Consider the following 14,965-nt stretch of genomic DNA (forward strand, 5'->3'; position numbering starts at 1 on the left):
GCTTATATACACTGAAATTTAGAAGGATGAGAGGGCATCTTATTGAAACATAAGATTATTAAGGGATTGGACATGTTAGAGGCAGGAAACATGTTCCCAATGTTGGGGGAGTCCAGAACCAGGGGCCACAGTTTAAGAATAAGGGGTAGGCCATTTAAAACAGAGAGGAGGAAGAACTTTTTCAGTCAGAGAGTTGTGAATCTGTGGAATTCTCTGCCTCAGAAGGCAGTGGAGGCCAATTCCCTGGATGCTTTCAAGAGAGAGCTAGATAGAGCTCTTAATGATAGCGGAGTCAGGGGCTATGGGGAGGGGACAGGAACGGGGCTACTGATTGTGAATGACCAGCCATGATCACATTGAATGGCGGTGCTGGCTCGAAGAGCCGAATGGCCTACTCCCGCACCTATTGTCTGTCTCGGTCAGTTTGGGCAAGTTGCACCAAAGGGCTTATTTCCATGCTGTATGACTCAATGACTTTAATTCCCAAGTCTGCCAGCATATCTGCATACCTATGACAACAATGTTTGTGGGGAATTGGCTAATTTATAGTTGATGGGCGCATTCGCAAAGACATTTTATGAACTGCACTGGGTTGCAGCCTTCTGGACATCCATACCACCATTACACGTACAACAGTAAGTGAGGTATAAAAAACGCATGTCGCAACACAAAGTAATGGGAGACAATTGCCAACAGTAGGCACCTTTCGGAATAGCTATGGAGTAGTCAGAAAGCTCAGCTGGTTGCCAAGAGGGCATGGGGTAAACAGAGGGCAGCAATGCTTGCATTTTCTCAATTCTCTCTCCTCTTCCGATGCAATTGTGCCAAGTACTAATATACCAGAGTGGGGCTCCTGAATCACTCCAAATTCAGCACATAGTTGACACCAAGGCGCAAAACGTCATCCTTCATAATGGAAAACTGCCTCGGGAACCCAATTTCATTGATTTGAAATTCCTTCTACAAATCCATTTATTAGACAATACACAATAGGTGCAGGAGGAGGCCATTCGGCCCTTCGAGCCAGCACCGCCATTCAATGTGATGATGGCTGATCATTCTCAATCAGTACCCCGTTCCTGCCTTCTCCCCATACCGCCTGACTCCGCTATCCTTAAGAGCTCTATCCAGCTCTCTCTTGAATGCATTCAGAGAATTGGCCTCCACTGCCTTCTGAGGCAGAGAATTCCACAGATTCACAACTCTCTGACTGAAAACGTTTTTCCTCATCTCAGTTCTAAATGGCCTACCCCTTATTCTTAAACTGTGGCCCCTTGTTATTCTTCCAGCTAGAATCTTATTCTCCAGACGTATACTTATGTGAATAATTCCAGCAGAACAGTTGCTTCTTTCTTAGTATTGGTGCCATGGTATAGGTTAACAGTGTGTATTTATGCCAAATGTTACATTAAATAGGTAACCAGTTCAAAATGATTATTCTTAACATTCGTGGCAGTAACATTAACATATAGTAACTACAGACTAAGAACCTCGGCCGCAGGGTGCAAATTCGACCTGCCGATCGGCGCGGAAGTCCCAATGAGGTTGAGATCGGCCGCCTCACCTGGCCTAGGTGCCACATTTCTGAGCGGACTTCCGAGGGCGATTCCATGTGCTTTCTATGTAATTTTGTCTTGATTAAAGGAGATGCTGGACCAACAGTTGTTGAAAAATCGGTGGTGGGCCTATATTGATATTTTAATATTTTTATTGCAGTGAGCATTTACAGCACTGGAATTTGCAAGGGAAGAAATACTTTCGAGCATGTTATTGAACATGTGATGGATGCAATGTCTCTGATGAGCAGCCATTGCTTGGCACATTTCCACAGGTTGCTTGCCCAATTAAAAAGACTAATTTTGCTCACGAGGGAAAGCGCAGAATGGGCAAGAGGTAGGTTTGCAGTGTAGAAACAGCATAACACTCTCAATCATCGAATCATTCCTCTACATTTTAACATTATTTCCTTAAAAAAACATAACTTTTGGTGGCAGACACTTTTATAAAGAGTTACAATACCTCATAATGAGAGCCGCTCACAGCATCTTGCAAAGGTGATACCCCATTCAATGCTGGGAAGTTGACATCAGCACCTGCTTTCAGCAATTCTTGTATGATATCAGTTAAACCTTTGCTGCAAGCTTCAAGAAGTGCAGTCCAACCTTGGAAGAAAAATCGCAAAATACCTAAATTATCTTTTTGGATTTTATTAGGTTAAACATGGACTTTGACTTTCTATCTCTGGTGCCATATCATTTTGCACATTGTAGTCAACAGGGACTCTGCAATGTTCATGGTGGTTATTCAGACATATACGAATCTGTGTCTTTCAGCACACACAACACTGCATTTGGCAAAGGACATCTAATTTGTACAGAGCCTGCAGGCATCTTTGTTATAATCTGTTCTTTTCTGTTCTCCACCTGCCACATGAAGGCAGAAAATCCAATGCTCTGCTGAAATGAGGAGATTTCTTGGCAAGATTTATTGTCTGTTAAAATGTCATCAGTCAACTCCTAGAGTGATACAGTGTGGAAACAGGCCCTTCACCTCAACTTGCCCACACCGATCAACATGTCCCATCTACACTAATTCCACCTACCTGTGTTTGGCCCATATCCCTCCATAGCTGTCCTATCCATGCACCTGTATAATTGTTTCTTAAACATTGTAATAGTCCCTGCCTCAACTACTTCCTCGCAGCTCGTTCCATACAGCAGTGAAAAGTTACCCCTCAGATTGTGTATCTCTGGATTCCCGATCAAGTAAATATAAAATGAAATAAGGCAAAGTTTGAGTCAAAAAATAAAAATAAAGATAGATTAAGATTATAGATCAGCCATTATCGCATGGAATTACGAGAACACAATAACAGGAAATAGGAACACTGGTAGAACATGTGGGCCTCAAGCATGCTGGATCAAGGCTGATATTCAACCTCAACTCCGCTTTCCTACCCCATACAACATCACTTGATTTCCTTCGAGTCAATAAAAATTATCAATGCCTGGCATAAAGATAACAATAAAACCATGAGGGGGAATAGACAGGGTGAATGCACAAAGTATTTTACCCACAGTCGTGGAATCAAGAACCAGAGGACATAGGTTTTAAGGTGAGAGGGGAAAGATTTAATAGAAACCCGAGGGACAAGTTTTTCCACACAGAGGGTGGTGGGTATATAGAACGAGCTGACGGAGAATGGCGGCACGGTGGCGCAGCGGTAGAGTTGCTGCCTTACAGCGAATGCAGCGCCGAAGACTCAGGTTCGATCCTGACTACGGGTGCTGTACTGTACGGAGTTTGTACGTTCTCCCCGTGACCTGCGTGGGTTTTCTCCGAGATCTTCAGTTTCCTCCCACACTCCAAAGACGTACAGGTTTGTAGGTTAATTGGCTGGGCAAATGTAAAAATTGTCCCTAGTGGGTGTAGGATAGTGTTAATGTGCGGGGCTCGCTGGGCGGCGCGGACCCGGTGGGCCGAAGGGCCTGTTTCTGCGCTGTATCTCTAAATCTAAAATCTAGAAGGTAATTGAGGCAGGTTCTCCGGAACCCTGACTTTGGTTTACTGGAAGCTTTTTGGTGGGTCATGGAGATACAAAGTTCTATTGGGGGGGGCGTGGCTGCGTTCTGCAGCTGCGGCTCACCGGCAGTCTCTCTGTCTTTTTTTTGTTTTTGTCTTTGTTATCGTTTAAATGTTTCTTTTGATTTATTTTTAAATCTGTATATGTGGGGGGGTGGTGGGGGAAACCTTTTTTTCCAATCTCCTCCTCAAAGGAGATGCGACCTTTACCGTGTTGTGTCTCCGTTCGTGCTACGGCTTAACACCATGGAGCCGGCGGCCTCCAGCTGGGATCGACCTTGAAGACTCCGGTCGCAGGGCCTGGACTTACCATCTCGGAGGCTTCGGCCGTGGGCCCTGCAGACCGCAACATCGGGAGCTCGCAGGTCCCTGGCTGGCGACCGGCTTTCGGGAGCTCCAGCCGTAGCAGCTTCGACCACCCCGAAGCGCGAGGTTTGATTGACCCGCTCGCAGGCCCCTCATCGCCCTGCATGGCCTGGCCGCGGCACTTTCCATCGCCCGGTGGGGGCCCAGGACCTTCATCGGCCTGCTCGGCTCGGCCCTGGGACTTTCCATCGCCCGGAGGGGGCTTCAAAAGTCGGGAGCCTCGATCGCCTCGTGGCACCACGGGAGAAGAATGAGGAGGAGACAAGACTTTTCTTTGCCTTCCATCACAGTGAGGGTGTGCCTGCAGCAATCACTGTGATGGCTGTTTGTCTTAAAAATTGTAATTGTGTGTCTTATGTTCTTTATTGTCTACTGCCAGACCCTGATGTGAGAGGACGCTGGCGCTATTTGTTCGCCGCTTCTCCGTCAGGACAGTTTGTCTGTTTGTTTTTATGTCTTGACTGTTTTTGTAAAGCGTCTTTGAGCATTTGGAAAAGCGCTATAAAAAATAAATGTTTATTATTATTATTATTATAATTGTTCTATGGATCCCCTAGACCCAGTACAAGAACAGGCCCTTCGGCCCACAATGTTCATGACAAGCATGATGATAAATTAAACTAATCTCAATAGACAATAGACAATAGAAAATAGGTGCAGAAGGCCATTCGGCCCTTCGAGCCAGCACCGCCATTCAATGTGATCATGGCTGATCATTCTCAATCAGTACCCCGTTCTTGCCTTCTCTCCATACCCCCTGACTCCGCTATCCTTAAGAGCTCTATCTAGCTCTCTCTTGAATGTATTCAGAGAATTGGCCTCCACTGCCCTCCACAGATTCACAACTCTCTGACTAAAAAAGTTTTTCCTCATCTCTGTTCTAAATGGCCTACCCCTTATTCTTAAACTGTGGCCCCTGGTTCTGGACTCCCCCAACATTGGGAACATGTTTCCTGCCTCTAACGTGTCCAACCCCTTAATAATTTTATACGTTTCGATAGGATCCCCTCTCATCCTTCTAAATTCCAGTGTATACAAACCTAGTCACTCCAGTCTTTCAACATATGACAGTCCCGCCATTCCGGGAATTAACCTAGTAAACCTACGCTGCACGCCCTCAATAGCAAGAATCTCCTTCCTCAAATTTGGAGACCAAAACTGCACACAGTACTCCAGGTGCGGTCTCACTAGGGCCCTGTACAACTGCAGAAGGACCTCTTTGCTCCTATACTCAACTCCTCTTGTTATGAAGGCCAACATTCCATTGGCTTTCTTCACTGCCTGCTGTGCCTGCATGCTTCCTTTCAGTGACTGATGCACTAAGACACCCAGATCACGTTGTACGTCCCCTTTTCCTAACTTGACACCATTCAGATAATAATCTGCCTTCCTATTCTAACCACCAAAGTGAATAACCTCACACTTATCTACATTAAATTGCATCTGCCATGCATCCGCCCACTCACACAACCTGTCCAAGTCACCCTGCAACCTCATAGCATCTTCCTCACAGTTCACACTGCCACCTAGCTTTGTATCATCGGCAAATTTGCTAATGGTACTTTTAATCCCTTCATCCAAGTCATTGATGTATATTGTAAATAGCTGCGGTCCCAACACCGAGCCTTGCGGTACCCCACTAGTCACTGCCTGCCATTCTGAAAGAGACCCATTTATCCCCACTCTTTGCTTTCTGTCTGTCAACCAACTTTCTATCCATGTCAGTACCCTACCTCCAATACCATGTGCTCTAATTTTGCCCATCAATCTCCTATGTGGGACCTTGTCGAAGGCTTTCTGAAAGTCGAGGTACACCACATCCACCGGCTCTCCCCTGTCAATTTTCCTAGTTACATCCTCAAAAAATTCCAGTAGATTAGTCAAGCACGATTTCCCCTTCGTAAATCCATGCTGACTCGGAACGATCCTGTTACTGCGATCCAAGTGCTCTGCAATTTTGTCTTTTATAATTGACTCCAGCATCTTCCCCACCACTGATGTCAGACTAACTGGTCTATAATTTCCCGTTTTCTCTCTCCCTCCTTTCTTGAAAAGTGGGATAACATTAGCTACCCTCCAATCCACAGGAACTGACCCAGAATCTATAGAACATTGGAAAATAATCACTAATGCGTCCACAATTTCTAGAGCCACCTCCTTAAGCACCCTGGGATGCAGACCATCAGGCCCTGGGGATTTATCAGCCTTGAGTCCCATCAGTCTACCCAAAACTTTTTCCTGCCTAATGTGGATTTCCTCCAGTTCCTCTGTCACCCTAGGATCTCTGGCCACTAGAACATCTGGGAGATTGTTTGTATCCTCCTTAGTGAAGACACATCCAAAGTACCGGTTCAACTCGTCTGCCATTTCCTTGTTCCCCATAATAAATTCCCCTGCTACTGTCTTCAAGGGACCCACATTTGCCTTGACTACTTTTTTCTTCTTCACATACCTAAAAAAGCTTTTACTATCCTCCTTTATATTATTGGCTAGTTTACCCTCGTACCTCATCTTTTCTCCCCGTATTGCCTTTTCAGTTATCTTCTGTTGCTCTTTAAAAGAGTCCCAATCCTCTGGCTTCCCACTCTTCTTTGCTATGTTATACTTCTTCCCTTTTATTTTTATGCTGTCCTTGACTTCCCTTGTCAGCCACGGGTGCCTCTTACTCCCCTTAGAATCTTTCCTCCTCTTTGGGATAAATTGATCCTGCAACTTCTGCATTATTCCCAGGAATACCTGCCATTGCTGTTCCACAGTCTTCCCTGCTAGGGCCTCCTTCCAGTCAATTTTGGCCAGCTCCTGCCTCATGCCTCTGTAATCCCCTTTGCTATACTGTAATACTGACACCTCTGATTTTCCCTTCTCCCTCTCAATTTGTAGAGTAAAACTTATCATATTGTGGTCACTGCCTCCTAATGGCTCTTTTACCTCAAGTCCCCTTATCAGGTCAGGTTCATTACATAACACTAAATCCAGAATTGCCTTCTCCCTGGTAGGCTCCAGTACAAGCTGTTCTAAGAATCCATCTCGGAGGCACTCCACAAACTCTGGGGTCCATTACCAACCTGATTTTCACAGTCTACCTGCATGTTGAAATCTCCCATGACCACCGTAGCATTACATTTGCGACATGCCAATTTTAACTCCTGATTCAACTTGCACCCTATGTCGAGGCTACTGTTTGGGGGCCTGTAGATGGCTCCCATTAGGGTCTTTTTACCCTTACAATTCCTCATCTCTATCCATACTGATTCTACATCTCCTGATTCTATGTCACTCCTTGCAAGGGAGTGAATATCATTCCTTACCAACAGAGCAACCCCGCCCCCTCTCCCCACCTGCCTGTTTTTTCTGTACGTTGTGTAGCCCTGAATATTCAGCTCCCAGCCCTGGTCCTCTTGTAGCCATGTCTCAGTGATTCCCACAACATCATACTTGCCAATGTCTAACTGAGCCTCAAGCTCATCCACTTTATTCTTTATACTTCGCGCATTTAAATACAACACTTTAACTTCGGTATTCACCTCCCCTCTCACACCGGTCACAATTGGTCCTGACCTTACTCTCGTATCCCTTCTAGAACTTCCCTTCCCATTCATTCGAGAGTCCTTTACAGTTTCTCCTGTATTCGCTTCCCCTTTAACCCCATCTTCATATTCCCAATTTGTCAACCACTCCCCCCCACTATTTAGTTTAAAGCCACGCTTGTAGCGCTAGCAAAACTGCCTGCCAAAACTCCTCTGCTTGCATGTGATCCATAGCCTTTAATTCCCTGCATATCCATGTGACTATTTAAAAACCTCTTAAGTGCCACTATTGCACCTGCCTCCACCACCACCCTTCTGCAGTTGTACAGGGCCCTAGTGAGACCGCACCTGGAGTAGTGTGTGCAGTTTTGGTCTCCAAATTTCACACACCCATCATTCTTTGTGTAAAAATAAACTTGCACCACACATCCCTGTAAACGTTGCCACTTTCTCCTCAAAGCCATGACCCAGAAATAATGTCACCGATCACTTGTTTGCATTGTTTATAATCGTTCCGTGTTTTTTTAATGTGACCCGAGTCCAAGAAGCACAAAGCAGTAACTAATAAGACCGTGATAAACGAGAAACATGTGTCGTTTGTTAAAAATAGAAAGATTTAGATTTAGAGATACAGCACGGAAACAGGCCCTTCGGCCCAATGAGTCCGCGCCGCCCAGCGATCCCCGCACATTAACACTATCCTACACACACTAGGGACAATTTTTACATTTACCCACTCAATTAACCTACATAACTGTACGTCTTTGGACTGTGGGAGGAAACCGAAGATCTCAGAGAAAACCCACGCAGGTCATGGGGAGAACGTACAAACTCCGTACAGACGGCGCCCGTAGTCAGGATTGAACCTGAGTCTCCGGCGCTGCATTCGCTGTAAGGCAGCAACTCTACCGCTGTTCCACCGTGCCGCCCATAGATCAAATACTATTCCAGGAAAAATATAGTAAAACGAGTTCTTTCAAAAGTACATACCTGCATTGTCTTGTATGTTTACACTAGTTCCAGCTACGATTAGAGATCTTACTGAACATATGTCCCTCTTCATCACAGCAAGATGTAGACGAGTTTCTCCTTTGCAATTTTTCTTGTTCAAAGCACTTAATTTGGGAATTGGCAAAGAAGGTTTTGGTACAACAATATCCTGCATCGGTGAGCCTATTTCAATCGAAAACAAAAGAAAAGACTTATCATCAATTAACTTATTCACCATAATTGGAAGTTTCTTTTTATCTTGAAGAAGAAATTCTCCTTGGTATCAGTTTTAGTGATACAGCATGGAAACAGGCCTGTCGGTCCAGCAAGTCCATGCCAACCATCGATCACCCAATTCACCCAAGTTCTATGTTATCCCACTTTCTCATCCACTCCCCATACACTAGAGGCAATTCTAGAGGACAATTAACCTACAAAATCCGCACGTCTTTGGGAAGTGAGAGGAAACTGGAGCATCCGAGGGAAATCCACACAGTCACAGCAAGAATGCACAAACTCCACACAAACAGCACCCAATGTTAGGATCGAACCCAGGTTGTAGGCACTGTGAGGCAGCAGCTCTACCATCTGTACCACTTTGTAGCCCACTGCATTTGTATTTTCTTGCGTTAGAGCTTAACTTTGTTGTGCCTGTACGGATGGCATTTTCAGCCGATGGGAATAGTTGCTGAGTTTTTAAAGTCAGAAGTGTCAAAAGAATAATAGATCTACCTAATGAAAAGGAGAAAGATATATTCTAGCTATTCTATCAAATCAAATTCTGACCATTTTTAATAAGAAGAACATTAAAATTAAAGAAAAATGTTTGAGAGAAAATAATGTAGGTATCACAATGAACCATGGGCCTCAATGGAGCACATTGGATTAGGTTGCAACATGAATAAATCAAGATGAGATTTCCCAGATACTTCAAGGATGGAGAATCAATTGTGAAGATAAATGGGATTAACCCCCTGTGCTAAGATATCTGTCCAAACTGTCCAAGATAGTGGCAATCAGGTGGGGCAGAGGCAGTGTGACATTTAACCAGGATAAACTCTAATCAGAGGAGCCCCCAATATCAGCAATGAAAGGAACAGTGAGAGTGGATGAGGGATATTTACTGTGGAACGTGACTGAGGAAAACATAATTTGGGTGTGAGTTAATAAGTTAATAAACCGCTTTCTTTAGTAAATGAGTTTTCTCCCACTCCGTCATCCAATGGGGATCCCTCAACCGTGTCTCCTCTGTGTCCTGTTGTTCTGCTCTCACTTCCCCACCCTCAAAGATGGAACAAGGTTAGAGTTCTCCTGATATTCACCTTTCACTCCACTAGCCTCCTCATTGAACACATCATTCTCCGATATTTCCGTCACCTTCAACATAATCCCACCCCTATCTGCCCTCTCCCCAGGTACTTAGCCCTACAACTGCAGAAGATGCAACACCTGTCCCTACACCTCCTCCTTCATCCAGGAACCCCAGCAGTCTTTCCAGGTGAGACAGAAGTTCACATGCAGGTCCTCTAACCTCATCTACTGCATCCAGTGTTCCCAATGTGACCTCGCGTACATCGGCGAGCCCAAGCATGCACTCGGCGACCGTTTTGATCAGCATTTATGTTCGGTCTGCCGAGGCCTATTGGATCTTCAGGTTGCTAACCATTTTAACTCCTCTTCCCATTCCCATACTAACCTTTCTGAACTGAGCCTCCTCCATTGCCAGAGTGAGGCTACATGCAAACTGGAAGAACAGTACCTCACATTTGCTTGGGTAGTTTATGAACATTGAATATTCCAATTTAAGGTAACTGCAAACCACCCTCCCCCTCCCTTCTTCTCCCCCATTTATTTCATCCCCTCTCCCCTGTGCCCCACCTAGACTCACACCCATTTCTCTCCACCCCACCCCTTCCACCTACATTCCTTCCTCTAGCTTCACTATTGGCAACTTTCCAATCCTTTTGTCTCACACTGTCTTTTCATCTCTGGTCTTTGCCCATCCCACCCCACCGTCCCCTGCATCCACCTCTTATTGCCAGGCTTTGTCATGTCCCTCCTCTCTTCCAGTTTTCCTCCCTCCATCCCCCACAATCAGTCTGACGAAGGGTTCCGACCCAAAATGCCACCTATCCATGTTCTCCAGAGATGCTGCCTGGCCCACTGAATTACTCCAGCATTGTCCTTCTTTGTACACCAGCATCTGCACTTCCTTGTTTCTACACTTCAAAATGTAATGCAACTAAAGTTTTATTTCCTGAGCAAATACCTGAAGATTCTGTAATGTGTTGCTCTCTAAAACTCTTTTCTCTCTCGGTTTTTTTTCTTGCATTTGTATTTATTTCCGAAGACTGTACATTGCTCATTCCCTCTCGGTTCTGCAATGTATTATTTTTCTCACTGCTTCTACATGATTCAGTTAGTACATGCTCGGGTGCATTTTTACTGGTTTCTTCTGCTGATTCTCTAAAGTTGTTATTTGCAAATATGTCATTTATATTGTCGCCAGGTTCATTCACATTTACATCTTCATCTATTTCCATGTTAATTGCCCTGGACAATTTTTTTGCATCATTTAAATTATTGGTATGGAGCTCAGACAAATTGGCATTAGATTCATCTATATCAGTTTGGGGTGCCGAAGAAGGGTCCTGACCCGAAACGTGAACCAATACAGTAGTTTCAACGTTAACTTTGCAACATGAGACCATATCACAAGTAGGTGTGTTGTTGTTAGACTGATTATTTGCAGTCATTGTATCTTTGGGATATTCTCCTGGAGTTCCATCTAAGATTGCTGCTTCGGTAGGCTGTAAGGTAGAGGCTACATTATGACAAGATTCATATTCTATGATCACATCATCATTTCGTTCAGAACCTAAAACTGTGGAACAATTGTTTTTTTGCTGTAAAGAAACATGATCTGAGGTCATTGATTTAAGTAGATTCTCTCTGGATTCATACGCAGAAATCATTGGGGGATTACACCTATTTTCTAAAACATCGGAAGGTACCACGTAAGCATCAAGGTTATCTTCTAGAGTCTTGTTCTTAGTGTGATCAAATTGCTTAATTTCACCTCTTTGTAATGTATCCTCCATTGCAGGGAGTTCAGCGGCAGTCATAGATTCAGCACTTGGAATGTACTCAACAGACTTATTGATTTCTGAGGAAATATCATGGTCAGGCAAGTTGTTTTTCCAGTGTGTTTGAGGTGATGGATCACTGATGGTGTTTTCATGAATATTGTTTCCTCTGGCTCTCTCATATTCAGGTTTCTGAGCCATTTCCACGTTTTGATTGTAACTGGCCACTTTGCTCAGAATTTCTTCATGGACTTGCACTTTTGGGTATTTTTTCAACTGTGCAAGTTTTTCATTAGTGCTGTGTTCTTTCGGCACTTCTATAGTGACTAATTTACCATCTGTTGCAACAGTGGCATTAGATTTGTTTCTTGCACTTTCTAACATGTTTACAGTACAAGATTTGTCAATTGACTCAACTTCTGTATTTGGAGTGGTTATTTGATTTACTGTGGGCTTTGGAGCAGAAAGGTACATCTTCCTCACCAGCGTCTCGTTCTTACTTCCTTTAGCGTGAGAGATAGACAAAACACTTTGGCATAGTTTGGATGTAGATGAATTGTCCTCAGCTTGGACAGTAAACCCGCAAATTGAATTTCTAGATCTTGAGGACTGTCTTAGCAAAGTTTGAAGTACAGTTGTATTACCTATGACTACAGGATTATGTAAACTAACATTGCTACTGGCAGGCATAGTCACAGCTTCGTTCACAGTTGTAGAGGCAGATTTGGTCAGAATTTCTAAAAAATCGGATTGTGTGATCTCTTGTCCAGAATGAGTAGCAAACTGGGACTGTGACTCCACCATGTCACGAGTTACAGGTCTTCTCCGGGGTTGCTCCACATCAACTTGCTTTGGCTGATTTTCATTTATATTTTGCACAGTCCCTGCGCTTTGAGTCTTTGTGTTGGGTTGTACATCACTTTTGGCTTGCTGAGTGCCTTGTGTTTTTCTCTTGAGGGATGCTGCTGTATCAGGATCATGAATACTCATAGCAGCCATTTTATCATTCTTGCAAACCTAGAAATGTATGAAAACAGAAAATAAATATGTAATTAACAGTGAAAACTGACAACAGACGCTTCAATTTTATACAGCACCTTACATATAGTAAAAAACTGGACAATGCACTCAACAATATGGTATCAAATAATGAATATAAAGTTAATAGGGGAGAAAAATATAAATATGGAAAAGAAAAAGTTAAGATTTACGCATAAACAGTTATTAAATAATTCAACCAACCATCAAAATAACTGCAAATTAGATGTTTTTGCACAATTGTTATATTGCTTGTACAGTAGCTGGGAGAGTTCACAACTATCTACAGTATGTAGGCTTTGTAGCAGAAGGGTAAATCTTCCTCACCAGCCTCTCGATGTTGCTTCCTTCTGCTTGAGAGATGGACAAACCACTTTGGCATAGTTTGGACGTAGCTGAATTGTCCTCAGCTAGGACAGTAAAATCCCAAATTGAATTTCTAAATCTTGCAGACCGTCTTAGCGTTGTTTGAGGTACAGTGGTATTACCAATGACTATAGGGATCTGAAAACTAACATTGCTACTGGCAGGCTTGGTCACAGCCTCGTTCACAGTTGTAGAGGCAGATTTGGTCTGAATTTCAAAAAAGTTGGATTGTGTGATTTCTTGTCCAGAATGTGTAGCAAATGTGGACTGTGACTCCACCATGACATGAGTTACAGGTCTTCCCTGGGGTTGATGCTCCACATCAATATGCTTTGGCTGATTTTCATTTAGATTGCGCTTAGTCCCTGAGCTTTGTGTCTTTTTGTTGGGTTGTACATCACTTTTGGCTTGATGAGTGCTTTCTGTTTTTCTCTTAAGGGATGCTGATATGTCAAGAACATGACTACTCATAGTAGCCAATGTATCATTCTTGCAAACCTACGAAAACAGTAAATAAATATAATTAATATTAATCAACAGGGAAAATTGACAACAGGTTCTTCAGTTTTTCACAGCACCGTATATATAGTAAAAAACTGCACAATGCACTCAAGAGGGTGGTATCATATAGTGAATACAAATTCAATAGGGGAGAGAAAACAGACTGGAAAATAAAAAGTTATCGCATTAGGCATTAATTAAAATATATTAAATTATTCGACCAATCAACAAAAGAACTGCAAATGAAATGTTTTTGCACACTTGTTACATTACATGCAGCTGGGAAAGTTCACTGCTATCTATGTAGGCTTTATAGCAGAAGGGTAAGTCTTCCTCACCAGCCTCTCGATGTTGCTTCCTTCAGCATGAGAGATGGACAAAACACTTTGGCATGGTTTGGGTGTAGCGGAATTGTCCTCAGCTTGGACAGTAAACCCGCAAATTGAATTTCTAGATCTTGCAGACCTTCTCAGCGATGTTTCAGGTACAGTTGTATTACCAATGACTGCAGGATTGTGAAAACTAACATTGCTCCCATCAGGCTTGGTCACAGCTTCGTTCACTGTTGTGGAGGCAGATTTGGTCTGAATTTCAAAAAAGTCGGATTGTGTGATCTTTTGTCCAGAATGAGTGACAAAATTGGACTGTGACTCCACCATGTCACGAGTTACAGGTCTTCTCTGGGGTTGCTCGACATCAATGTGCTTTGGCTGATTTTCATTTACATTATGCACAGTCCCTGCGCTTTGAGTCTTTGTGTTCGGTTGTACATCACTTTTGGCTTGATGAGTGCCTTGTGTTTTTCTCTTGAGGGATGCTGCTGTATCAGGATCATGAATACTCATAGCAGCCATTTTATCATTCTTGAAAACCTAAAAATGTATGAAAACAGAAAATAAATATGTAATTAACAGTGAAAACTGACAACAGGTGCTTCAATTTTATACAGCACCTACATATAGTAAAAAAACTGGACAATGCACTCAACAACGTGGTATCAAATAGTGAATATAAAGTTAATAAGGGAGAAAAATAAAAATATGGAAAAGAAAAAGTTCAGATTTATGCATTATAAGTTATCAAATAATTCAACCAACTGCAAATTAGATGTTTTTGCACACTTGCTACATTGCAGGTACAGTAGCTGGGAAGGTTTACTACTATCTACAGTATGTAGGCTTTGTAGCAGAAGGGTAAGTCTTCCTCACCATCCTCTCGATGTTGCTTCCTTCAGCGTGAGAGGTGGACAAAGCACTTTGGCAAAGTTTGGACGTAGCTGAATTGTCCTCAGCTTGGACAGTAAACCCGCAAATTGAATTTCTAGATCTTGCAGACCATCTTAGCGATGTTTGGGATACAGTTGTATTACCAATGACAACAGGATTCTGAAAGCTAACATTGCTACCAGCAGGCTTCACAGCCTCAGTCACAGTTGTAGAGGCAGATTTGGTCTGAATTTCTAAAAAGTCGGATTGTGTGATCTCTTGTCCAGAATGTGTAGCAAACTGG

At 43.3% G+C, this 14,965-nt stretch overlaps 1 protein-coding gene across 1 annotated transcript in view; it reads right to left on the bottom strand.

Annotated features, from left to right (window-relative positions):
* LOC144592266 (uncharacterized) overlaps nucleotides 1-14,310 on the bottom strand; it is a 61,567-nt gene extending 47,257 nt beyond the window's left edge. The window contains exons 1-5 of the mRNA XM_078396794.1: nucleotides 13,795-14,310; nucleotides 12,917-13,453; nucleotides 10,735-12,568; nucleotides 8,466-8,648; nucleotides 2,020-2,162 (exon numbers count right to left, since the gene is read on the bottom strand). Of these exons, the coding sequence (XP_078252920.1) occupies nucleotides 2,020-2,162; nucleotides 8,466-8,648; nucleotides 10,735-12,568; nucleotides 12,917-13,453; nucleotides 13,795-14,310 (3,213 nt within the window). The remainder of the gene's footprint in view (nucleotides 1-2,019; nucleotides 2,163-8,465; nucleotides 8,649-10,734; nucleotides 12,569-12,916; nucleotides 13,454-13,794) is intronic.
* Between the last annotated feature and the right edge of the window lie 655 nt (nucleotides 14,311-14,965).

This window comes from Rhinoraja longicauda, chromosome 3, assembly GCF_053455715.1.
Source record: "Rhinoraja longicauda isolate Sanriku21f chromosome 3, sRhiLon1.1, whole genome shotgun sequence".
In the NCBI taxonomy this organism is placed as follows: domain Eukaryota; kingdom Metazoa; phylum Chordata; class Chondrichthyes; order Rajiformes; family Arhynchobatidae; genus Rhinoraja; species Rhinoraja longicauda.